General features: G+C 45.2%; 1 protein-coding gene across 2 annotated transcripts in view; it reads right to left on the reverse strand.

Moving 5' to 3' along the window:
- LOC147668346 (sialate O-acetylesterase-like) overlaps positions 1 to 26687 on the reverse strand; it is a 615033-nt gene that overhangs the window by 43839 nt on the left and 544507 nt on the right. For both annotated transcript variants that reach the window (XM_086948579.1, XM_086948580.1), the window contains exon 9: positions 4321 to 4475. In XM_086948579.1, coding sequence (XP_086804705.1) covers positions 4321 to 4475 — 155 coding nt within the window. The remainder of the gene's footprint in view (positions 1 to 4320; positions 4476 to 26687) is intronic.

Genomic DNA, 26687 nt, shown 5'->3' on the forward strand with positions numbered 1-26687 from the left:
CCAGGGGGTCGGTAGATCAGGGTGCCTCTGAGGGTGGTGTTCGGGGTGGTGTGGATCTGGAAATGCAGGTGTTCGGCGATGGTCAGGGTGTTGTCGGTGCTGGTCGTGAGACGGATGGTGTTCCTGTGGATGATGGCGATGCCTCCTCCCATCTGGTTGGCGTTTCGGTCCCTCCGGACGATCTTGTAGCCCTCTGGGATAGCGATGGCGATGTCTGGAGCTGAAGAGGCGTTCATCCAGGTCTCTGTGAGGAAGGCAACGTCAGGGGCTGTGGTGTCGAGGAGGTTCCAGAGTTCGATGGCGTGCCTGTGGACGGAGCGGGTGTTGAGCAGGATGCACTTGAGGTGGGTGCTGCTGGAGGTCGACTTGGCGGGTGATGGTGCGGGGCTGGTCCGGATGCAGGAGAACTTGCAGGCGTGGCAGCTGAAAGGTCCGTGGGTGTGTCGTGGTGTGGCTTGATGGCATTCAGGGAGTCGACCGGAGTTGAGAGCGATGAGGGTGGCGGCGGAGTACGTCAGGCGGGTGGGTCGGGGTCGTCGTGGGCCAGGGGTCCTGGCGCTGGTCGCGATCCGGTCGCGGACGGGCGCAGACGGGCTTACCTTTGGCGCGCCTTCGGCGCACAATCGGCGCACCCGCTGCGCGTGACCGCTAGAGTCACCTTCAAGATGCTAGCCTCACAAGGCCCTCCACGACACCAGACCAGCATACCTGAAGAGCCAACTCAAATTCCACGCACCCCGAAGGACCCTATGATCAGCCCAGCTCTCCTACGCCGTGTTCCCCCGCACCAGAAAGACCAGATCGGAAGGCCGCTCCTTCTCCTTCCGCGCGGCCAGAGCCTGGAGCGACCTTCAGCTCCACCTCAGACAGATAACATCGCTCCCCATCTTCGCAAGAAACCTCAAAACCTGGCTCTTCGACAGACCCCCACCTTGATGGACTGGAACCTGCAAACACCCCCCACCACCTTGAGACCCTTACGGGTGAGTAGTCGCACTTAACAAACACCTCATTTGATTTGATTTGAAATAGCGAGAGCAGCAAGTGTATACCAGTTCATATAGGCCGCTGCTGCTCCATTATCTTCAATGGAGCTCTCAACATTCCAATTTTCTAATTATCCAATGTAACATTGCAGTGACACGCAGCATGATAGACAATAAATTACTACTTTTTCTTCAAAGTAAGGACAAGCATGGTAAAGGGAAAGCAACAGCTATATTAAGGAGAGGAAAGAACATGATTCAGGACCCTGACAATAAGGTCTGGCGTACAAAAGTTATTTTCATTGGCGAAGTGGGCAATTTCCAAAATCAGATGGTTTGCAACCTCAAATACCTTTTAACAAGGTACAAAACACTTTTATGAGTCTTTCTGAATTGTAAAAAAGCTTTCCAGACTCTTTCCAAATTACATGAAAAGGGATGAGACAGCTTCCACTTGGGAAAAGTTGTGTGCATTGTCTGGGGGAGCAGACAGTGGTTCAGAGGATCCTCTGATACCTACCCTGCTTGAAACATGTATTTTCATTAAGCAGAACGTATTCCTTTAAGGAACACTGCTCCTTTAAAAAACAATCAGGCACAAATACAAATGCAGAGATGGAGGGCTGCTGGCTCTTTAATACCTCTAATTGAGCAAGGTTTCACATGTACAGAAACTTGCTTGGAATCAACCCTCTCGAAATAACCTTTAATAAACTAATCAACATGTTTTGTTTACTAATATTTGCATTACACGACATATTTAGTATCTAGGGGAAGCTTTTCTATGTGCTTTTACTAACAATAACACGAATGCATTGAAATGGCCGCCAAAAACGTGGGAACTGTACTACGCATGCGCCCGCCACATCTACGTGGTGTGACGTACCTCTGCTTTGGTGGGAAATTCTTACTTCTGCGCACTAGTGCTAAGATGGCTGCTTCATGCCTACTAATACTCATGCACCTGCTGCTGCTTGTACTAAACTTGTTCGTTCTGCTTAACTGTTAATGCAAGGGTTAAAATAAAGTAATGGGGTTAGAGTAGAGCCAAGTGGTATACAGTGCATTCATTCATTTTTGCATTCTAATGTGTCTTTCTTTGACTTTGTGACTAGCTCTTTTTTTGGTCCTTAAATGAGACGAAAGCTCCATATTGAAAAGTTGTGCCTGCGCAAAGAATCCCTGAAAGTCATGCCGTCATTGTCATTGAATGACTGCCAACACCCTTCTTACCCACGATGTTCCTGGGAACCTGCTTAACTGACCTCTAAAGAGGAATCAAAAACACTAAAACAAATATAATGTATATACTTTGTATGCCAATATTGCTGGGTGGAATAAAATCGTGAGAAAATAAATTATGTTGTGATGACCTCTCCTGGTCTTTCTGACCAATCATTGAAGGGGAACACACAGATTTGCAACATTTAGGGGTGGTACATTGCCCTGGAAATGGTATAACTAAGGTAGGTTTAGATAGAGAAATTGTCCGACTTGTCTAGGTAGTTGCCCTGTCACTGACCCAACGCATGCTATAGGAGATCGAGATCGAGAGCAGAGGTGCTGGCGGAGCACTCTGTCAGAAAATTCTGTCTCTCTGAGGAAATTATCGATTACACAGTTGGGGTACTAATTTGGCCAAGAGAGAGAGGGGTGTGACGCTGGCGTTGCACTTAGCGGAGGTCACCTGTCCTGAACTGCACCGGTCTTGTTCCGTGGGCACCTGATTTATCAAGAGCCTTGTCTTTTGTCCCAGCCCGTGGCCCGGATTGGTCCTTGCACCATTCTAGGTAAATATAAATCCATGTGATGTGTCCTTGTGCTTTTCCTCTTTCTCACCCTTTCCAGGTACCTATGTTTAGAGGTCTTACTGTGATTTCTTGCAAACTTTATATCTCATTAATCATATTTTTACTTATGAAATTTATGGTCTCTGTAATTTGGATGAAGACTCACTTAAACTTGCATAGATAAAGCATTTAAAACTTTCCCCAAATCTGTGGTTATTACAGGATAGGTGAATTGTTTAAATACTGCATGTTTATTCTAACTCCCTATTCGATCCCTAGGACTTATAGCAAAGGTGACAAGGATTGGTAAGTCATGGGTTACAGGTATAAGTCCTAAAATGACTCAAAGTACTGATAAGCGATTAATTGTATTAAAAAAGGTAGGACTGGTAGTTCAAAGTGTCAATGTTTATGGGGCCAGGCCAGGTGAGTATGGTAACAATTGAGCTAGTGGTCCCGCACGCTCTATCATCTCCTTCCCCATGGGTTGGCAAAATGCCTCCTGCCTGAAGCAAACAATGTTGCAATGTGACAGACTGGTATATTTTCTGGACCGCAAAATACTGAGCAAGTTTGGTGTGCAATTTACACACGCTGGTTTGTGCCCTGCCGATAGCACACCAAGGCCTTTAGTGAAACCACTACAGGATAAACAAAGGATCAACCTCAAAATCGCTTACTTAAAGATGAAATGTAAGAAATTATTTATTCTGATAAAATATGCACAATTAAAAACATAACATTTTATTGAGGAATTGGTAAAAATAGACTAGGAGAAATTAATTAACTTGGCTGGGGGGTTCTGATGGTGAAAGACACATTTCTTTCAGAATGATGGCAAGTACCACAGTTTCAAGTAAAAACATAGGCAACTACAAATCTCACTTTGTATTTCTTTATGTGTTTATACATTTTATATGTTATTGTATATGAATATAATGAATACAGTTCGCCCTAAGTTGGCAGTGTATGCCCAGATGTGGGTCCCTTGCTCACTTTGCCATTGGATTCAAGTTAGCCTGGCTGATGAGGGATGTTACCCCGAAACTGGTCCCAGGATGCTCGGTTCCGGTTCAGGTAAGACCTGGCTTGGCAGTTCGGGTTGGACTGTCCCCATGAGGCATAGGGTCAAGACTGATTTGCATATGGCTGGATCTAAACTGAGGTGGCGAAGTGAGCTAAAGAAAGATGATGGATTCAACCCAGATCTGTGACTGGGGGTGAGTGTCTGAAAATGTTCAGCGCTCTGTTCATAATCTCATTGTGTTTGCTTTATAATGAATATAGTATCATAATTCTGGTATGTATTATCTGAGCCTCATATTAAACACTGAAGGCATATGATGAAGATGGCTTCATAAGATCTACAGGATACATTATGTGTGAACTGTGCTACTGCTAAGAATCAACATAAAAGGAGTCTGGCATAAAACTGTGTCAATAGTGTCTACTTGCATGAGCAAATAAAAACTCTTGAGAATAAAACAAAATATCAATATTTGAAAAAACTCAACATATTTAAAAAAAATATTTTGCAATCATACCTGCCATAAGGAGATGCCTCGTCACAGAGATCAATAGCAACAGCCATAAATGTGTTTTGCATTCTAGGATTAGGAGCATATCCAAAGTCAGCTGTCTGATGCCATCTAATGATTGGAAAATTGTCATCGCCTCCAGACTTTTGGTCTGTAGATAACTGAAAAGACAATGTGATTGATAGGTGATTGTTGAAGTAACTAAATTGCATTTACATTTTTGTTGCTTTTTCTTAATAACTTTAAAAACCATTTGCATGATATAAAAACATGTTCGGTTCAGAGAAGAAATTTGCTGCCTCAATTCACACACCGATTTGGGGTTTCAAGTAAAAACTCCCTTCCCTCCCCCGCCCAAACCATTACCCCCCCACCTTGCCCAGGTGTAAGTGTTTTTCGTAAACAGGTTACCCCAGATTAAAAGTTTAACTATTTACATCATATCAGGATCATACAAATCAAATTTCAAAGCTTTATTCGACAGCATGTCATAAAAGCATTTCACCACATTACAACCTACAATGAATAAATACTATACTTTCTTTAAAAATTCTCGTATTAAAATCATATTAAACTAAGCTGTCTTATTCAATTTGAAACAATTCATAATCATTAATTAAAACAATTCTATTTAACATTTAGATAACATTTTATCCTACAAAATTCAATGGCAATAGTTCATTAGGCATCAATGGAACGCTGAATGTCACGGGCACGAAAAGTCCATGCCCACCCCAAAAATGTTGCAACTGCAATAGCTATGCACGGAGTGCAGTCTGATTCAAGTATTCTTAGCGCCTCCATACCACTACGTGTGCCCAAATTTAAACACGCGGGTTTTAGCCACCTACGGCGAGGATTTGCGTACAAGGGGCATACAAACATCAAATGAGTAATATTCTCAAGCATGGTTTTACAATGATGGCATGTATCACCTTTAGATGGAAACCATTTGTTAGTAAATGTATTTAAAGGAAGGGTACCAATTCTAAATTGGAAATACAATTTCCTATCAAACGGCTGTTCAATAATGTCCCAAAACGGCTCATAAAATGGTAAGGACTTGATATCAAGAAAGCGTTCGGACAGCCCAGTAATGGGACCGTTACTATAACCAGGCGACCAAATCATGTCCCAGTAAGTTTTTTTTTAAATACCTTTGATGGGAACCCTGTATCATTAAGGCTGTTCCATAAATGACCTAAATCCAATTTGACTAACAAACCCCTTAGTTCCTTCAGCCAAGGAATACAATGAAAACGATCTGCCTCAATAACATCCCGTAAGGCAGTAGCATAATGGGACAATTCGGGGGTCGTCATTACCCTCCTCCAAAATAACAGCGGGCGGAGCCGTGCCAAATCCTCAATTTTCTTCCTCCCCAGATCGTAGGTTATTGGGATGGTTGGAGTACTTTGGGGAACCCCTATTAAGCTACGCAGAAACCTATTCTCTGCCAGTGTTAGTTGCTTTAAATTCGAGAATTCCCAAAGTTCCGACCCGTACAGGGAGGCACTCACTGCTTTCACATTATAAATTTCCAGGGCAGGACTAATTAGTTTTGTCATTGACACTTTATATTTAATTAATATTGCGCCCGCATTTTGCTGGAATTTCAACACTGACATATCAGTATGGTTTTTCCATCCCATATTACTCTGGAGCAAAATTCCGAGGTATGTGAAAGCCTCTACCTCTTCTAAGGGTGTTCCATTAAACTTAATTTTCCCTTTGAAGGATTTACGCTGGTTGAGGCACATTAACTTAGTTTTTGATGTGTTTAATTCTAGGCCGCGCATCTTGCAGAACTCGCCAAATGCGTTGACTGCCTTTTGTAGCCCACTTGGAGTTCTAGAAACTATCAACGTGTCAGAGTCCACTTTCTTACCAACTCTATCCTCTCGAAGACTTGCACAGGAACAGAAGATGCTAGCTTTCCGACTCCCACTTCCAACCAATCAGAATCAGAAGTATATCATGACTCTAACTGATTAGATAGAGGGAAGGGGAAAATTGGATAAAATAACGAAAGAAATAAAACAGAGAAGAGACTGGTCCTGATCCTCTGGAGTTCCGTAGGAATTTTCAATCAGCTTGCAAATCAGCTTCTCAAAGAACCCTAGGAAAACTAAACACATACAAGATAATAAATCACTGTACCTGAGCTACTCTGGCTTCCCTATGACTAGTTCTAAGAACACCTACCCAGGAATCTGTAACAACCTGCTGCTCTTCTATACTGAAGTGTAGGTTTTTTGAATGATCTGCATATTCTATATTTTCAGATGACAGGTCTACCTCTTACTTCTGCAATATAATAAAAGTGTTATTGCCTTCTACTCTATGCTCAGTGCTTGTACTAAATGTATACTGCTTGTTTTCTCCACCTACCAGTGTTGTCTCTACGTTATCCTTATATTATGTTCTTCTTAAATACAGGTGCTTTCTCCTGAATAGATGAATTAACCTCATTCAACTCTCCAGGTAAGTTTTCCTTTTTCTTTTGCTTGTAATTTCTTTTAACTGTACTGAAAAACCTCTCTAACACTGTCCCTATCTCTTTCTAGATTAAACTTGAAGTCTTCTGTCTAGCACTGGTTCTGCAGATGAAATTCAACAATTGGCGAGTCAGGCTTTACTCCATTAAACAGTTCATAGACCTTTCCTTGCATTGAGAACATTGTTATTACAATATTTACACAGTCACTTGAACTTGAACTGATAACAAGAAACCTTCCACTTAGCTCTGTGTTTCTCCGCTACTTCTTCGAATGAGTCTCTCTCTCTCTCTCTCTGCTTCTGTGGATTAATGACTGGAATTCACTGCTCTGGTAAATGTTCTTCGCTGACACGCAGTTTAAATAGCTCTGATTTCTTTTTTGAAACAAAACTCTCCCTTGAATGCTCTATAACCTCTTGACTTCGTGACACCCCAAGGTCAAGGCAGCGAAAGCTTAAATAACTCTACACTGACTGGAAATGTTTCTAACTTTCTCTCTCTCTCTGATGCGACCTCTGTGACCGGATTCCTCGGGGAAGTGCGCAGTTCCAAAGGAAAGTGCGCTGCACCTGGACTCTCAATCACGTGCTGGAAAGGATAGACTGCTAACCTAGCATTCCACGCATTCCACAACCGGGACCATGTGAAGTCTCGGCTGGCGCTCCATTTTCTTGCTTTTAAACGAATTGAGTCTGCATTAAGTTCACTAAGAGGAGGGATCCTGACAGTACCCCCCACCAAAGAGGGTCCTCCCGGTCTAGGTTTGGTAGGATTTCTTTGGTGAAAGAGACGCACCAACCTAGGAGCATGAACATCCGACTCCAACTCCCAAGACCTTTCCTCTGGCCCATAGTCTTTCCAGTCCACTAGATAGTACAGTCTTCCTCTTACACGTTTTGAATCCACAATTTCCTTGACCTCAAATTCTAGTCCAGTTTCCAACTGAATTGGAGGTGGAACACCTTCTTTCCGCAACCCATCAACTGATTTCTTTAATAAGGAGACATGGAAAACTGGGTGAATTTTTAGTTTCGTGGGCAAGGTCAGTTTAAAGGTTACTGGATTGATCTGTTCTGCAATAGGATATGGTCCTATGAATCTAGGCTGAAACTTTCGGCTGCCCTTTAGTCGAAGATTCTTAGTATTTAACCAAACCTCATCACCTACTTCCAAATCTGGGGTATCTCTTCTCTTTTTATCAGCATACTTCTTATACTTGCTTTTAGCCTGTTCTAAATTCTTGGATGCCTCTTCATGTATCTGCTGTAAGTGAGTGACTAAATCCTGAACTGCCGGGACAGAGATGTGAACATTTTGCACTGTGGAATTCGGGTGTTTGCCATAATTCAAATAGAATGGTGAATAACCCGTGGACACATTCTTTGCGTTATTATAGGCAAATTCTGCAGACCATAAATAGTCCAACCATTCCCCACCCTGCTTCAACGTGAATAACCTTAAATACTGCTCTACTTCCTGGTTCACTCGTTCAGTTTGTCCATCAGTCTCTGGGTGAAAACTGGTGGAAAAACGTGTCTCAACCCCAAGTCTCTTCATAAAGGCCTTCCAAAAATGAGACACAAATTGAGTTCCTCGGTCCGATATCATGACCTCTGGAATTCCATGTAATCTCACCACCTGAGCACTAAAATGAGCTGCTAACTGTCTAGCAGTTGGAGTTCCTTTCAAGGCTACAAAATGCGCCATTTTGGTGTATGCATCCACTACCACTAAGATGGTATTAAACCCTTGACAAGTGGGAAGGTCAGTTATCAAATCTAGAGTGACTGTGTGCCAGGGAGAAGGAGGATTGGGCAAAGGTTGTAAGAATCCCTTAGGTGCTTGCCGTTCTGATTTTCCCTGCTCACAAATCTCACATGTCTTTACATATTGCTCAATGTCCTTGTTCATGTGTGGCCACCAATACTTCCTTTTAACTAAGTCCACAGTCTTCAGTTCTCCCTTGTGGCCTGCCAACAGATGATCATGGCATTCATTCATAGCTTGTCTCTGTAGTGTGGAAGTGGGTAAGTACAAGGCTTCAGTCTGATAAGGTAAACCATCAATGACTTCTCTTCCATCTCCTTGCTGCACCCACTCTAGCATTTTCTCAGGCGACATGACTTGGAGAATTTGTTCTTTTACACTCAAAGAATCTACTGCGCCGATGATTTTAGAATTGGGAAGGATTGTTTGGGTCTTAATTTCCTCTTTTCCCTCTCCTGTACCCATTCGGGACAAGGCGTCCGCCTTTCCATTTTGAGCTCCAGGTCTGTAAGTAATGACGAAGTCGTAGTCGGCGAAATACAATGACCAACGAAGTTGCCTAGGCGTTAAGGTCCTGGCTGATTTTAAAAATTTCAAATTACGATGGTCAGTGTAAACTGTGACTACATGATGGGCTCCCATTAAGTAGTGTCTCCATTCTTTGAAGGCGTCTTTTATTGCTAATAGTTGCTTTTCGGTTATTGTATAGTTGATCTCTGTTGGAGTCAATTTCCGTGAACGATAGGCCACGGGGTGTAGTTGACCAGTTTCCTTATTCCTTTGAGAAAGTACACCTCCCACAGCCAAATCCGAAGCATCCGTTTCTACATAGAAGGGCTCAGATGGGTTTGCATGAAGAAGGATCGGAGCTGAAGTAAATTCATCTTTTAAGGCCTTGAATGCTGATTCTGCTTCTTCAGACCATTCAAATTGTACTCCTTTCCTCAGCAGTCTAGTGAGAGGCTGGATTCGGCGGGAGAACTCACTAATGAACCTACGATAGAAGTTTTCAAAACCAATGAATGCTTGCACTTCCTTTACACTGGTTGGGGACTTCCATTCCAACACTGCCTGAATTTTCCGCTTGTCCATGTGAATACCTGACTGCGAGATCACAAAGCCCAGGAACTCAACTTCTGTGACATTAAAAGCACATTTTTCCAGCTTGACAAATAACTTGTTTTCTCTCAGCTTTTGTAGAATCTTTTGTACTTGATTCCGATGTTCTTGTTCATCGACAGAGTAAATCAAGATATCATCAATATAAACTATTGCACATTGGTCTATGTATTCACTGAGAACATCGTTTATGAAATGCTGAAAGGCAGCAGGGGCATTGCACAACCCATAGGACATCACCTGATACTCGAACAATCCAAAACGGGTTCTAAACGCCGTTTTCCATTCATCCCCAGCTCTTACTCGGATGAGATGGTATGCCCCTCTTAGATCCAACTTCGTGAATATCCGTGCCCCTTTCACTTGGTCTAACAAGACGGAAATGAGAGGAAGTGGATATCTATTCTTCTTGGTTATTCGGTTGATTGCGCGGTAGTCAATGCAAGTCCTCAACTCGCCTTCTTCCTTCTTCGGCACGAAGAATAGAGGCGAGGAGACCGGGGATTGAGAAGGACGAATGAATCCATTTGCCAAACACTTGTTGAGGTACTCTTTTAAATGATCATGCTCCTTTTCGGTCAGAGCATAAACCCGACTGCACGGCATATTCGCCCCTGGTTCGAGGTCTATTTTACAATCATAGACACGATGCGGTGGTAACTGTTCCGCTTCCTGCTCGTCAAACACATCTTTAAAATCTTGATATTCCGGGGGTATCGACTGGGTATTGATCACGCACACAGTTGCATTGGCTGAACATAAGGCTTGAGCCGGATTTTCCTGGTGGTTTTCCGTTTGGTTTCCAAAACAATTGTTCCTACAGTAATCTGAAGTCATTTCTATGGTTCTGGCAGCCCAATCTATAGTTGGATTGTGCTCAGTGAGCCAAGGAAGCCCAAGAATGAACTGAAATTGAGGTGCGTCGATCAAATTAAAATGAACGTCTTCTCGATGGCCATCCTCTCTAATTAACTGCACCAATTCCGTGTGACTTACTATAGGCCCAGAAGATAAATTCGTTCCATCGATGGCTCTGACTGATTCACTCTTGTCTTTAGCTATGGCTCTCAATCCAATCTTGCTTGCGAATTTCAGATCACAAAAGTTCCCTGTTGCCCCTGAGTCTACCATAACTGTTATGCCTTCTCGCACTTCTTGACGAAACTTGATGGTCACTGATAATATGAGATGTGGAGAGGACGACTGTAGGGTGTTTGCCAATTGGTGCTCCTGTGGAGTTGATTCTTGACTCGCATCCACCTGTACAACTCCTTCTACAGGTGGTGCAGCTAGTTTTCCTTCGGCTTATAAGATCCTTTGGGTTTCTTTGGACAATTTCTCACAAAATGTCCACTTGAACCACAATACATGCATAAATTGCTGGCTCGTCTTTTCTCTTTTTCTTCCTTAGTAAGCGGTCCCCTTATCGTTCCAATTTGCATTGGTTCTGAGCTGTTGCCTCCTTCTGCACCTTTTCCTGGTTCAAACCTGGTTCTATCAAAACGGGGCACAGTGCTTCGAAACTCACGTTTTATTTCACCCTTCCGTTCCCCTTGACGAAAATCCAATTCTAATACTAGATCTATCAGGGCAGATATCTCAGTAGGACGATTTGGTATTTGTGCCAGTCCATCTTTTAACTCATCTCGTAGGCCACGATAGAATATTGCAGTTCTTTTACTTTCTGGCCAATCAGTCTCCATAATTAACTTGTTAAACTGGGCCAAATACGCCACTAAGTCTCTATTGCCCTGTTTCAGATCCAACAACTCATTGTCCACTGCCTGTGAGATTCTTCTTCTGTCGAATATTCGCAAAAATTCTTTTTTAAACTCATCATAATTCTGTAAAAGAGGATCATATCTAGATACCAAAGGCATTGACCATGCTGCCGCATCTCCACTCAAATATGATAAGATGAATGCCACTTTAGATTGTGCGTCAGGGAAGATAGAAGGGCGACACATAAAGTGCAAGGAACATTGTGTGATAAACACCTGCGCCTTCTGGGGATCCCCATTAAATCTCTCTGGTGCCGCTAGGGGTATGACGGGAGACAAGGAATGTATTACCTGTGTGGTTAATTTACTAGTTTCCCCCGTAGATGTTATGGGAGTCTCCCTATTTCTTAAAAGTGATGGCCCAACTTGCTGCGCTAACTCTGCGGTTTCTTTCCTGGAGTTTATCACCTCTTGTCTCAACCTTTGGTTTTCTTCTTTTACCGCTACCAACTCCTTTTGTATTGTATCTAAGACCCCCCCCAATGTCTGCAAATTAATTCCCTCAACCATTCTGTTCGGGTGCAAGTTTTACAACGTGGGCACTTTACTCTGTCAGAGTCCACTTTCTTACCAACTCTATCCTCTCGAAGACTTGCACAGGAACAGAAGATGCTAGCTTTCCGACTCCCACTTCCAACCAATCAGAATCAGAAGTATATCATGACTCTAACTGATTAGATAGAGGGAAGGGGAAAATTGGATAAAATAACGAAAGAAATAAAACAGAGAAGAGACTGGTCCTGATCCTCTGGAGTTCCGTAGGAATCTTCAATCAGCTTGCAAATCAGCTTCTCAAAGAACCCTAGGAAAACTAAACACATACAAGATAATAAATCACTGTACCTGAGCTACTCTGGCTTCCCTATGACTAGTTCTAAGAACACCTACCCAGGAATCTGTAACAACCTGCTGCTCTTCTATACTGAAGTGTAGGTTTTTTGAATGATCTGCATATTCTATATTTTCAGATGACAGGTCTACCTCTTACTTCTGCAATATAATAAAAGTGTTATTGCCTTCTACTCTATGCTCAGTGCTTGTACTAAATGTATACTGCTTGTTTTCTCCACCTACCAGTGTTGTCTCTACGTTATCCTTATATTATGTTCTTCTTAAATACAGGTGCTTTCTCCTGAATAGATGAATTAACCTCATTCAACTCTCCAGGTAAGTTTTCCTTTTTCTTTTGCTTGTAATTTCTTTTAACTGTACTGAAAAACCTCTCTAACACTGTCCCTATCTCTTTCTAGATTAAACTTGAAGTCTTCTGTCTAGCACTGGTTCTGCAGATGAAATGCAACAATTGGCGAGTCAGGCTTTACTCCATTAAACAGTTCATAGACCTTTCCTTGCATTGAGAACGTTGTTATTACAATATTTACACAGTCACTTGAACTTGAACTGATAACAAGAAACCTTCCACTTAGCTCTGTGTTTCTCCGCTACTTCTTCGAATGAGTCTCTCTCTCTCTCTCTCTCTGCTTCTGTGGATTAATGACTGGAATTCACTGCTCTGGTAAATGTTCTTCGCTGACACGCAGTTTAAATAGCTCTGATTTCTTTTTTGAAACGAAACTCTCCCTTGAATGCTCTATAACCTCTTGACTTCGTGACACCCCAAGGTCAAGGCAGCGAAAGCTTAAATAACTACACTGACTGGAAATGTTTCTAACTTTCTCTCTCTCTCTGATGCGACCTCTGTGACCGGATTCCTCGGTGAAGTGCGCAGTTCCAAAGGAAAGTGCGCTGCACCTGGACTCTCAATCACGTGCTGGAAAGGCTAGACTGCTAACCTAGCATTCCACGCATTCCACAACCGGGACCATGTGAAGTTTCGGCTGGCACTCCATTTTCTTGCTTTTAAACGAATTGAGTCTGCATTAAGTTCACTAAGAGGAGGGATCCTGACACAACGTGTCGTCCGCAAACATGCGAACCGGAACGCGTGCGCCTGCCAAAACAGGAGCATCGGTGGGTGACTGGCTCAGATGGTCTACTAAGCCATTGATGTAGATAGAAAACAGTGTGGGTGCCAAGACGCACCCCTGCCGAATACCCCGCTCGACAGGGAATGGGTCGGTCACCTCACCCTGAGCCCCCCACCTAATTCTAGCGTAGTTGTTCTCATGCAAACGGACGATCAACGTTAACAGCTCGGGGCTCATCCCAGCATCAGCAAGCACCCTCCAAAGTTTGTTACGAGGAACTAAGTCAAATGCTGATTTTAAATCAACAAAAACAGCATAAAGGGTCCCCTTAGATAAGGTCACATTCCTCCAATAAAGAGCAATGAAAAAGAAAACTTGATCGATTGAGCTCGTGCAAGGGCGAAAGCCAGCTTGATAAGGTGACAACATTTTGTTTTCTTCTACCCAGGATTGCAATTTATTTTGCACTAACCGTCCTATCACTTTTTGTACAGAATCAATAAGACTGATAGGTCTGTAGTTGCCTGGTAGAGCTTTGTCCCCCTTTTTAAACACCAGGATTATTTCAGCACCCAGCCAAGAGTCAGGAATGGGTGCCCCCAGCCACTGAATTTGCTAGCCATACAAGGTACTGATCCCAAGTTACCCGATCGCTCAAAAATATGTCAGCTGGTATCCCATCCATGCCAGGAGCCCTGCCACCAGTCACACAATCCAATGCTATAATAACCTCCTTTGCCGTAAATGGCTGATGATGATAGAATACTGTTGGGGGTGCTATGTTATCGCCTACAGTTTGATCACGAGCATATTGAGGTCTGAAAAAATCAATCCATTGGTCTTTTGCTACGTTGTTTTTTGGGGTTTCAGCTCTCCCTCCTCTATCCCACTTGACGAGGGCCCAGAAACGTTTTTGATCCTTTGCCATACATGCCGACTTTAAATCCCGCCAATAATCCTCGTCCCATTGCCTCTTGGCTGCTTTCTGGGTCTTCCTATATTTGTCTCTTGGCTCTTTTATTGCCTTGTTGTTCCTTGATCTAAGTTGAATACCAAGATTTCTACGAGCTGATCTACAGGCCTGGTTGTACCACCCCGTTACGGGAGGGTTTTTGTTGGCGTTTTCGGGTTTTATAGACTTCATGAAATACCCTTGGAGCTTGATAAAAAAAAATGTATGGGCCTCTAACATAAGTAACGGAAAATGTTGATTTTTACTAAATAGGTTAATATTCGCTACTTCTTCAGCGGCCACCTTTTTAAGGGCCTCCAAGCTCTCCGGGTTCTCGATCACTCTCTCCCATTTTATGTGCCTCAGATTATTCGAGGTTACGATATCCAGCGGAACCATTCTACCCCCTTGCCTTATTTCTCTTGAGCCCTCACAGGCTAAAAATTCTATGCAAAGCGGATTATGATCACTTTCCAACCTATTGCTTATCCTCATATCAATCAGCCTGTGCCATTCCCTCATATCCACAAGGAAATAATCAATTCTGCTTGAAGACCTCCCAATATCAAAAGTATTGGCTCCCTGTCGATTGGAAGGCGTGCGACCATTCGCTGCTCTTAATCCTCTCACCAAACATAAGCTTTTAAGTTGAATGGCCGCTGCTGACCATCTTTGAACCCCTGGTAGCTCCAATTGAGGCACACCCCACTTACTATCCTCTTCTGCAGCCAAAAATTGGTCCTCCTGTCCCAGCGGTTCGAATGTGGTATTAACATCACCCCCTACCATTATTGATACTGGGGTTGTAAGCAGCTCTAATTCACGATCTAGGGTGGCAATTACTTCCGAGGTGTGGCCTCCTACAACCCCCCTAGCATAGATGTTAAAAATGACCATTCCCTGTCCATTGGGCCATGTAATGTTTATGGACAGGATATCAGTTGATGGAGAATTCCTGAGCCTGATTTTGCAATGTAATGACTGGCGAACCCAAATTATTAGCCCACCAGACGGGCGCCCTTTGGGATTTTTTGTGGCCATCACATGAAAGCTAAGGAACCCAACTCGATACACTGGGATCAATGACCAAGTTTCTTGAAATAAAATAATGTCGTATTGGTCAATAAATTTGCACCATTCTGGAGACATCATTTTATTAGAAATTCCCGCTAGGTTCCATGAGAGGATGAACAGCCTAGCCCCCACTACAGAGGGGCATGGCAGGTCTTGAGATGTTAAAGGATCTTGGATTGAAGCCACCTCTCCAGATTCAAAACCTGAGTTTGCAACCGTGGGGCCTACTGTGGCCAAAAAGGGGAAATCTGGGCTTGACCTGATGCAAATCGCAGGATGCCTACCAAGATCCAGCCGCACAGGGCTGCTGAACTCTGATAAGGACCCTGAGATATTTGAAACCACCGCCCTCTTTTCTATGTTTACATGGGTGCCATCGAAAAATACGGATCCCCAGATTGGGGGTACAAAGCTCCTATCAAGCTCCCTAGATTCAATGATCATGGTGCCAACACCTCCTCCAAGTCAATCACATTCATTTAAATTGGACAATGCAGCAAATCTGTTTTCCAGGTTAACCCCCCATTCCCTCACTTGCACACCCCTGCTCCCATTATTCGATACCAAATTCCACTTAGTCCTTAGTACACTAGAATTCGCTCTTGTACCCCCCTTGAAGTCAAGTGTGAGCGGAATTATATCAGTACTCCTACGTTGGGGGGGGAGTATATTTAACAATACTTCTGGGAGTACTTCTGGGCTTGAAAAAGTCAAAATAACACAGTCACCTCCAAATTTTGTTCGGGCCCGTCCCTACGCATCCCACCCTTCTTGCCATTGTTATTTCCCCAGCAAGTTGTTGTTTACCCCTTGCGGTTATCAGCATATTATTAGTCAGCCAATGTAGGGCTTTGCTTATCAGTGAAGGTGTAGTTTCTATCTGGCCTGATTTCAAAAGGGGTACATTGGCCAGAACAAGGACAAGGAGAGAGGCTTCTACAACCAATTCAACTGGGCCTTTCTCTAAACTTGGTGCTATGGGTCTAGGTAGAAGGTTTTCTATAGCAGGCATTTGGACATCGAATCCTGCTTGGTGGGGAGTGGGTGGAGGGATCGCTGACGTCCCACCACCCACCACCCACCACCCACCACGCTTCCCACGCTTCCCTGGGGGGCTACAACCGAGGGAGCACTGTTTACAATTAGTTTCCTCCACTGTTTTATTTTGGAGCCCCCCCAATCTGTTGACCTCAGCAGTAAGCCTATCTATTTTGGCTATCAGCGGTTTAGTGATAGACCAGATCTTGGAGTTGATCATACTAGCTAATTTATTGATGAGCTCGTCTTCCAACATCATATTTCCCTCTTGTGACCCGTTCCCTTCATCTATAGCTTTTCTTTTGGGGGGAGAAGCTTTCTTTTTTCTGCTCGATCGTAGACCACCCCGCTTGGACTGACTAACCCTGCACGCTCTCACTACTCTACGCGCGGGCACAGCCACTGGGGATGGGGACTTATTTGCTATAATTTCTGTGTCATCCTCAGAATCATTCTCCAGGTGTACAACAGGAGATACATTATCAACCATAATATCACTAGCAGGAATGTCTATGTCCAGTGCAACAGAGCTGATGTCCAGCGATGGGAGTGCTGAGTTGAGGGAATCTTGAGGAAGACTCTGCGAGCTGCTAGGAGGGGAAACACTTAACCTCAGCGACATCCTACGCTTGCTGTTGATCTTATTAACGACCTGTACTAGATAGTTATCCATAGTGTTTGACACTGAGGTTTTTTTTTGCTTTGACATAATATCAATCCCTTAACTAACCTTACAAATTCTGTGTGCTAATGAATAAAGAAAGTAGAAGATAAGAAACCTAGAGTTACAATACGAAGTGAGGGAATAACATTCAAGGGCCACAAGGATGAACAAAAAATAAATCTCACAAAGTTTGTGCACAGATCGTCATGGGGTTCATGTCAGGCAAGGATCCAGGGCCAGTCTAGTCCCGTTCTGTCTCGCACTGTCTAAGACTGTCCGCCCTTTGTCCGGGCTTCGTCCGGGCGTCCCGCTCGCGTCCCGCGACGCGGGGAGAGCGCGCAATTTCTAGCGCCTCCGGTGTCGGGCGATGACGTAGGGCTCCGCTATGCCCCCTGGGAATAGTAGTTTTCCCGCTTCCTCAACTCGGCGGCCAGGTGTGTCCTACGGCGGCGGGAGGGCACTGTCAGTTCGTTTTCTTTGGCGTCTCGCTGGTAGAGCACGCAAACCCCTCACAGACTCAGCAAAAGGCAGTTCAGGCAAGGAAGACCCGCTCTGCCGGGAGAGCGCGCAATTTCTAGTGCCTCCAGTGTCGGGCGATGACGTGGGACTCCGCTATGCCCCCTGGGAATAGTAGTTTTCCCGCATCCTCCACTCGGCGGCCAGGTGTGTCCTACGGCGGCGGGAGGGCACTGTCAGTTCGTTTTCTTTGGCGTCTCGCTGGTAGAGGACGCAAACCCCTCACAGTCTCAGCAAAAGGCAGTTCAGGCAAGGAAGACCCGCTCCACCGGGAGAGCGTGCAATTTCTAGCACCTCCGGTGTCGGGCGATGACGTGGAGCTCCGCTATGCCCCCTGGGAATAGTAGTTTTCCCGCTTCCTCCACTCGGCGGCCAGGTGTGTCCTACGGCGGCGGGAGGGCACTGTCAGTTCGTTTTCTTTGGCGTTTCGCTGGTAGAGCACACAAACCCGTCACAGACTCAGCAAAAGGCAGTTCAGGCAAGGAAGACCCGCTCCACCGGGAGAGCGCGCAATTTCTAGCGCCTCCGGTGTCGGGCGATGATGTGGGGCTCCGCTATGCCCCCTGGGAATAGTAGTTTTCCCGCTTCCTCCACTCGGCGGCCAGGTGTGTCCTACGGCGGCGGGAGGGCACTGTCAGTTCGTTTTCTTTGGCGTCTCGCTGGTAGAGCACGCAAACCTCTCACAGACTCAGCAAAAGGCAGTTCAGGCAAGGAAGACGTATTATACGTAACCATGTATATATCTTCGTAAGTGCAGCTGTCTATGGCGCTTAACTTTTTATTGGGTTGGCCACAGCTTTCAGACTGATGCCACATACTTAGAAATACCAATTTAAGGGTGCCACATTGTTATCGGACATAAAGAGAGTAAAAGTAGAAAGAAGACAGCACAGGAAGTTAGAAAACAATAGGAAGAGGCAAACCATCATGGTGGTAGATATATGTAAGTGGGCAAAAGCCTCAGGCAAAAGTGCAGCATTAGTGTGATAGGGGTGAAAAAGGGCATAGGCCAGTTGCACAAAGGAATGTAAGGCCTGGTGATGGAGTATGGAGCCCATACTTAGCCACAGTGGGCAGGACAGTGATGAAAGTGGGCTTTGGAGCAGGATACTTGATGCATCAGGGAAGGGGAAGCCATTGGACGTGTAGCTACCATTTAGTTGAACCTGAGAGGTTCAAAGCAGGATAAAGGGAGAGGAAACATACACACCTGTTGTGCACTGGTGAAAGTGAGGACTATTGACCAGACTGGAGGAACGTAGACAGTCTGTCAGGGCAGTGGCATAATGACAGCTCGAGAGACTTACAGGGCGATTCCATGAATGCTTCGAGGGATAGATTGTAAGAGCAAAAGTCTGGCAAAGGGCAAGGGAACAGAGCTACGTATGACATGGGAAAACATGATGAAAGAGGTGCAGTTTCAAGCACAGGGGCAGAAATGCCATTAGACGTGGGGAAAACAGAATTGCCAAGTAGATCATTGATAGCAGGTACAGGAAATCGGATAATCTAGGAACAGCAGAAGAGCAGTTGACAGTATCAGGGCACAAAGAGAGAAAGAGCAGAGATATTGCTTCTGGTCAAAACAGAAAAGGGAAGACTCTGAGGGGTAGATTTACTAACATTCTGCGTCGGTGTTTTGTCCGTTTAATGGTGCAACCCCACACAAAATGTGACCCTTAATCAGTAAGGCTAGGCCAATATTATAAGCACACAACAGCACTCATGCCAATACTGATATCAGTTATTCCTTGCTTCATATGATCACACTTAACACTTGATGGGTCCGTAAAGCATAGTTCTATTATTTTTTCATTCAATCTGTGAGCTTATTTTTCATGAAATTTTTCTTTTTGGAAAATACCCATCAGTATAGCAAGATGTAAAAAGAATTTTTAAAAGACCACAAATTGCTTTAACACATAATACAACAAATTCAACACCACAAATTATATTGTTTGACATGACGCAGACATGACATAGACAACAAATTCCAATTAACAAATACAGTGAACTCGAGTTCTATATTTAAAAAAACAAGAATTACAAACAGTGAAGCAAAAAGAGGAAAAATGAGTACAGCCCTGAAGGTTGAAATTTGGTGGTGAGTTTTAAAAAAAAGATTCAATAACAACCTTAATCATGGCAACAACCAGACAACCTTTTCAGGCTCACAACATAATTTTTGAGTTGTTAATTTTTTTTATGGCAAACAGTTTTTTTTTGGAAATGAGCCGCACACTTGTGTGCGAAAAAATATCCTATGTGGGTCATTTTTTTTAACTCACCACCAAATTTCAAACCTTCAGGGCTGTACTCATTTCTTCTTCTTTTGCTTTACCGTTTCTAATTCTTATTTTTGAAATATGGAACTCGAGCTCACTGTATTTGTTATGTGGAATTTGTTGTCTATATCATGCCTGCGTCATGTCCAACAATATACTTTGTGGTGTTGAATTTGTTGTATTGTGTGTTAAACCAATTTTGTGGTCTTTTGAAAATTCTTTTTACATGTTGCTTTTGTGAAAACCGATGGGTATTTTCAAAAAAGAAAAAAAATCAAGAAAAATAATCTCACAAATTTAATGAAAAAATAATAACACTATACTTTACGGTCACATCAAGTGTCAAGTGTGATCACATGAAGTGAGGAATAACTGATATCGGTATTGGCATGTGTGTTCGGTGCAAAATCATTTTTGGCATTTACTAGGCCAAGAAAAGCCACGTTGGCTTTGTGTGGTTTAGTAAATATGAAGCAATATAGCGCTGCCTTGGTTACCTTGCGTTGGTAAGGCATTCTATGAGTGGAGCGTCCACCCATAGTTTTTGGCGCATTCCCAGATTAACTAAAGCTAGTAAACCTCAAAATCCATCAAAATACTATGGGTATAGTTTGCATTACACCATCCGCTGTGGGACCGCAAAAACCGTAGTTGGACTGCCCGCCAGATCAGTAGTTTTCTCCTGATCTTGCAGACGCTCCAGCAGCGGTCTGAGAGCGGCAGTCTGTCAGGCTCATTAAAGAGCCTAATAGGCAGACCACCGCTCTCAGAGCATCGCCTGCACCTTCCTGTCCTGCGTGCAGTAACTGGGGGTGCAGATTTACAGGTGGCTCTACATGTGCCCCCCTGCATGCACCCCCCGGCACAAAGGCACAAGGGGTCCCTTTGTTGCCTCACCGCCACCCTTTTCATGGAGGTGTGACTGCCATGAAAAGGGTTGCGGTGAGGCAACTCAAAATAGGTTCAGCGGTGCCGCTGCGGCACTGGCAGCCTATTTTGGCCTAAAACTGCTGCCTGACTGCCGCAGGATCCTTGATCCACAGCGGTAGCAGTGGTTCAGTGGCGGTCTGTCAGCCACACTTATAATACTGTGGGTGGTCCCGCAGTGTTGGGGTGATTGGAGTCCCACTACAACTATAGTGGTCCAATGGACTGCCATAGGCGTAAAAAAAAACTCATTTCTTTTTCAGTTGTGCACAACGAGGAGAAATATCTTCTTTTCTCCTCATTACTTTCTCTTTGTATTAAGGTCCGTTTTTGTGCAGGAAGTTGTTCCTTTCTATACACAAACAAACCTGTCTGTAACACAGGCACCCTTGCACACAGCGCACCAGGGCTAGGAGAAAACAGAAATGCTTCATATCTGTGTAAATATGGCATATTTCTGATGTCTCCATAACACGCAGCACTGCACAGCAAGTTGGCATGCTTTAAAAATTTGTAAATATCCCCCTGAATTTGCAAACCAGCATGGAGAACCATTACAATGAAAAAGTCATGTGATTTGTAATGCTTATTCCATTAAAAATAGCAAGGCTGTATTTATAGTGCTTAGAATTCGCGGACGTGTGTGTTATATTTTTAAGCAAGTTATTAGTAAATCTAGGAGGGTAAGGGTGCAGCAGTAGCTTAGACAGCATGGTGCTGTGCTTATGACCAATGGAAAAAAACAGAAAGGGCAGAGGTTGGATTGGGGGCAGAGACTATGGCTGTGCGTGCTCAATGCAGTGTAAGAGACAAACATAAGGAGGACAGAGTTTGGAAAAGCACTAGGGAGGCAAAGCAAAATGACCCGGAGATGGATGGATGGATGGAAGGACGGTGGGTTTAGGGCAGAAAGGACACTGCGGCTGCGCGCAGGTGCTGCATGGTGGGGAAACGATAATGAGAACAGTTCAATGAATGAGTAAGGATGAATATGAAGATGACGGACTTCGGGAGAAAAGGAACAAACTGGGGAAAGGGGGACCAATGGGCAGTGTAGTAGGTTTATAGTGACCCATGTGGGACTGAAGTCAGTGGCGTAGCATTAGCATCCGCAGCCACCCTGGTGCGGGGCGACCTTCTGGGGGCCCTCTCCAGCATTTTGTACGGGCGGCAGGCCCATGCAATGAGGGCTCCTGATTGCCAGATTGGGTCCAGAGCGTTGGGGCCCCCTCCATGTACTTTGCAGGGGAGCCCCCTCACCTTTCGTTACGCCACTGACCAGAGTGGTAGTTGACAGCATTGAAATAGCCCTGCAGAAGGGAGTCTTGGGGGGCAACCGAACGTAGAGAGGTCTGCCTCCAGGGGTGTTTGGGGAATTGGAGAAGCAGGGGCGACTGCTCCTCCCCCTTTGGGCTATTTTAGAGCCCAAAAGATATTTATTACCCCATTTTGACTGACCAGCTACCGTTTTGTGATACCTGGTCGCTGGTCACAGGTATAGCAGTGTTTTTGCCTGGAGAATATGTGAGGGAATTTTTGTCCACAGATGGCAGAATAGCGCAGGTGCGACGGCTACTTGAGGAAGCCAGATGCCCTGACCTCATTTATAAACGGGGGTACATGATTTCTGCTCAGTCAGCAGGGGTTGCAGCTGCAGTTTTCAATTGCTTGCCGCAACGCCAGACTCCGCAGTTTCCACAGGTGAGGCAACAGGGCAGCTCTTGCCTTATGAGCAGGGCTCGAGTGGGGGTACCACGCGGGTGGACGTCCCCCCCCCCACTTATTTTAAGGAGTCTTACCGGATGGACGCCGTCCCCCCTGTGCAAAAGCTGTGCTGAGCTGGCGCTAGCGCTGTCTACGGCTCCGGGTCATGTGCTGAGCCGACAGTTCCCACAGACAGTATAATTAAGGCCCCAGGCAGGGCGCCTCCACTCCAGCAAGTGAGCCATTCCCGACACAGGCACCCCCGGCAAGCCCATTCAGTGATAAGTCATGGCTGGGGTCAGGTTACAAAAGCACAAACAGCCCCTCCAAAAGCTCCTCCAAAAGCTCCTTGAGTGCGATTCCGAGCCTCACCCCGCCTCTCTCGCGCTCCTCCTCTTCGGGGTAAACGGTCTGGTTAGCTAGCTCAGTGAGTAAAAGCAACTGCATTAGACATCAGTGTATGCCTTGCAAGGCTCATGTTTTTTTTCTCACTTTTCCGCCATCTAGTTTTACCCGAGTGCACTGGGCAAAAGTTGGGCTGTTGCAAACTTTGTCTACTAAGTAAGACTATTCTCGATTACGGACATTCTTAGTAGGTCATTGCGTCACTTTCAGATGAACTCTGTAGAATGATATATGAAAGGTTTCTGCAATATAAGGTACTTGTTGCCGTTTTGTAAATTATTATTATTTATTTTTTAACAGAATTTTGAACTGGTTGGGGTTTGCACAAGCGGAACGCGACACGCCAGCGAGGCCACAAGCCCCCTTCACACAAAAGATAGCCCCCTCCACGCATGAGCGTCTCCCCACTTCTAGTTTTTTTACCTTTCGTGACGTCACTTCCGGTCGTGCCATCACTTCACGTATTTGTGCGTCCCCCCACTTCTAGGTTTTTTACCCTCCATGACGTCACTTCCTGTTGTGACGTCACTTCTGTCTCTGAGCGTGCCCCCACTTCTTTATTTAGGACTTGTGCCCTGCTTATGAGAGCGACCCTGAGGGGCCGAGTAGCAGAACACAAGGCAGAGCTTAAGAGCACGCGGCCCGTAGTAGTCTGTGCTGCTCCCCGTATTCCCCAAGGGGGTTTTGGTGGGCAGCTGAACGTAGAGAGGTCTGCCCCCGGGGTGTTAGGGGAATGGGAGCTGCCCGGATGACTGCTCCACCCCCTTTGGGCTATTTGGGATATTTTAGAGCCCAAAAGATATGTATTCCCCCATTTTGACTGACCAGACACCATTTTGTGATACACGGTGGCTGGTCACAGGTATAACAGTGCTTTTTCCCATCCTCGGGCCCCATTAAAATCGCGCTTTGGGAGTTTAATTAGTTATTCCGGCTAAGAAGTTAGTTTTTTGGTTGACTTTGAGTTGGAACAGGTGTACAGGATGTTTACGTGATTGTTTTGAGGGTTGTCACTTTGAAGAAGGTGCAAGGGTGGTTGGAAGTCAAGCTGGCATGTTTTAGCCAAGTTTATTCGTGTCACGTTCGCGGCACTTGCCGTTCCCGGCCAAAACACACACAGAACGCCGGATACTCACTTCTGGGCGGAAGTCGGGACACGGTCCAGTCTTTTGATGCCGACCTTCCACACCGAAGCACTTCCGGGGGAAACGCTTAAACATCGCGTTTCCCGCCGGCTCAGTGCTTCGGATTCCTTCCTGCTTCCGGATACGCTGTTTGTTCTCAGAAGCCCGGAGACGTATCGTGGAAGACCCGCACCGAGCAGGAGCGCACTCTGGTTCCTGCTTCGCCGCGCTGAATCGCTTGCTCATTCCCTGTACATTTCCTTGCCTTTGCTACGCGCAGGAGCGCTAGTAGGGGATACTTGGATACACCGCGCTGGAGCGCTTGTGTGTTCTATTTGCCTTTGGTTTTCTTGGTCTTTGCTACACGCAGGAGCGCTAGTAGGGGTCAGCTTGGATGTGAACCTTGCTTTTGGTTTTCTTTGCCTTTTCCACGCGCAGGAGCGCTGCATATGGTTTGCTTGTGCCTTGGGAGTACCTCACCATGCAGGAGCGACGTCCTGGAGTACTTCATCATTAAGGCGTACCACATCAGGGTGGTACAGTAATAATTGATTTGTGCCTCACAGCACAGGAGCGCTTTATCCCTGGTTTCTCCTTTGGAGCTTCAAGGAGTTCGGAGGTTAACAAGAGCACTGGTGAGTTCCCTACAGGCTTGTCCTTTTCTGTGTGTGTTTAGGGTCTGTGCGGGCAGAGGGAGGTGTTGGCTTTTCCTTATCAGGTCTTTTTCTGTCTCCCCAGTTAACGCCACGGTCTACCCCAGCTCCACACCCACACCAAGCCTCTACGTTATTTCCTGGCTCCCTTCCCTGCGTCCATCTCATCCTTGCTGGGTACCACAGTCCACAAGGGTCAGGTGGGTACAGGGGCGGTGGCTCTTGTCGTCTCTGCGGAATTGCTTCACAAGCAGAGGTAAGCTTGTGGGGCACCTGACAATTCGTTGTTGACAGAGGCAATCCAGCCTGAAAGTGAATGGGTAGACAAGTTCACGCCTGGACGAGGTAGGATCTTTAAGGTGCATTAGGAAGTTAGGTTAGTTACAGGTTAATAGTCGTAAAAGTTAATGGTGAAAGGTTAAAGGTCACAGGGGGGTAATGAATTGCAGGTTTAAAAATGTTGTGTGGGGGAACTTTAGGCGTGGGGTAGTTTAACAGAGGTAAAATCTTGTATAGTGAGGTTGTAGTTTTGTAAGGCATCAGGCCAAGGGCTTTTAATTGTGATGTGCACCTGTTTCACACTATTCTGGTGTCAGTAGTCTGTGCTGCTCCCCATATTACCCAGAGACGATGATGGCATCAGCCCCTCCTCTCTTTTTCCGAACATCTTCTCCATACCAGAGCTGGGAGCTCTGTAATTGGAAACACTGTGCTTTCTAACACTTAAAATGGCTGACCACGGGGCAGGGCACAAACACCGTCGGTGCAGGCCTGGATTCGTGACCTCACATACTGCAACACTATGAGTGACATTTATGCTACACTCCTGCCGGTCAACCTCACTTCCCCGCAATATCTGGAAGCCTCTCAAAAGCTATTAGCAATCACACTCCACAGCTACTTAGTGGTACTGATATCACTTGTTGTGGTAACTGTGTACATATTGAATGTGGCAAAGAATTGGGAAGTGATCTGATGTGATCTTTACAGTGGACATAATCTACAGACTGCTTTGGTGGATATCAGCGAGCTGAGTATGGTTATTGTTAAGCGATACATGCTGTCCCAGTCTTTACTTGCACAACTACTTCTGGGCATTTGTTTTGTTTAGTTCCTTTTTTGTGTGCTTTCCTTCTTTTTTTTGGCTGTAAATGTACAGATTATCCAGTATTAGGGTGTCATTCACAGATTCACATGCTTGAATATTCCTCGTTGCCGAAGTGGGAGCCTCACGGTAAATAAAATAGCAATAAAATCCCAAGAAATATATGTATGTAAATACATAAGATATAAAAATACACAATAGAAATAGTTGCAACAACCAGGTAATAATTTCCCCTTAGGAGCACATGGAGAGAAAGCAAAAACTTTGCAACATATCACTGTCATTATGTAGTCCAAACTACAGCCAATCAGGCGCAAGCACCCCTCCAGAACCTTCTCCTCAGAGGCTCAGGCCCTCAGATTTTCTACCGCACGTCGTGTGAAGGGAGTCTCCCTGAGCTCTGCTCAGTTCTTTCCACTTCTCTGGTTTTCCAGTACTTTTGCCATGTCTTCAAGTAAGACGTCTTTGTTTAGACCTTGTTCTTCTTGTGGGAAGTTGAGACTTTATTCTGAGGACCCCCACAAGAAATGTATTTACTGCTTATACCCTGACCAGGCGCGCAACACCCATTGGAATCAAAGGGCTTCAGCCCCCCCATCGTGAGTGGCAGACTGGGCTCAGACAGCTCCCGGGCACGCACACAGCCTCACCCGAGCACTTCACAAGTCTTTAAAAGACCATGTGCATGTGAATGAGGCTTTGTTGTTGTTTTACCCCTTCCAAGAGGCCCTGCCGCTCCACTCAGCCTATTGCTTAAAGTTTCAGCCCCCCCCCGAAATTTTTTCTTAGCCCCCCCGAAATGTCGCTCTAGTTGCGCCTCTGACCCCGACC

Source organism: Lissotriton vulgaris, unplaced genomic scaffold (genome assembly GCF_964263255.1).
Source record: "Lissotriton vulgaris unplaced genomic scaffold, aLisVul1.2 SCAFFOLD_1016, whole genome shotgun sequence".
In the NCBI taxonomy this organism is placed as follows: domain Eukaryota; kingdom Metazoa; phylum Chordata; class Amphibia; order Caudata; family Salamandridae; genus Lissotriton; species Lissotriton vulgaris.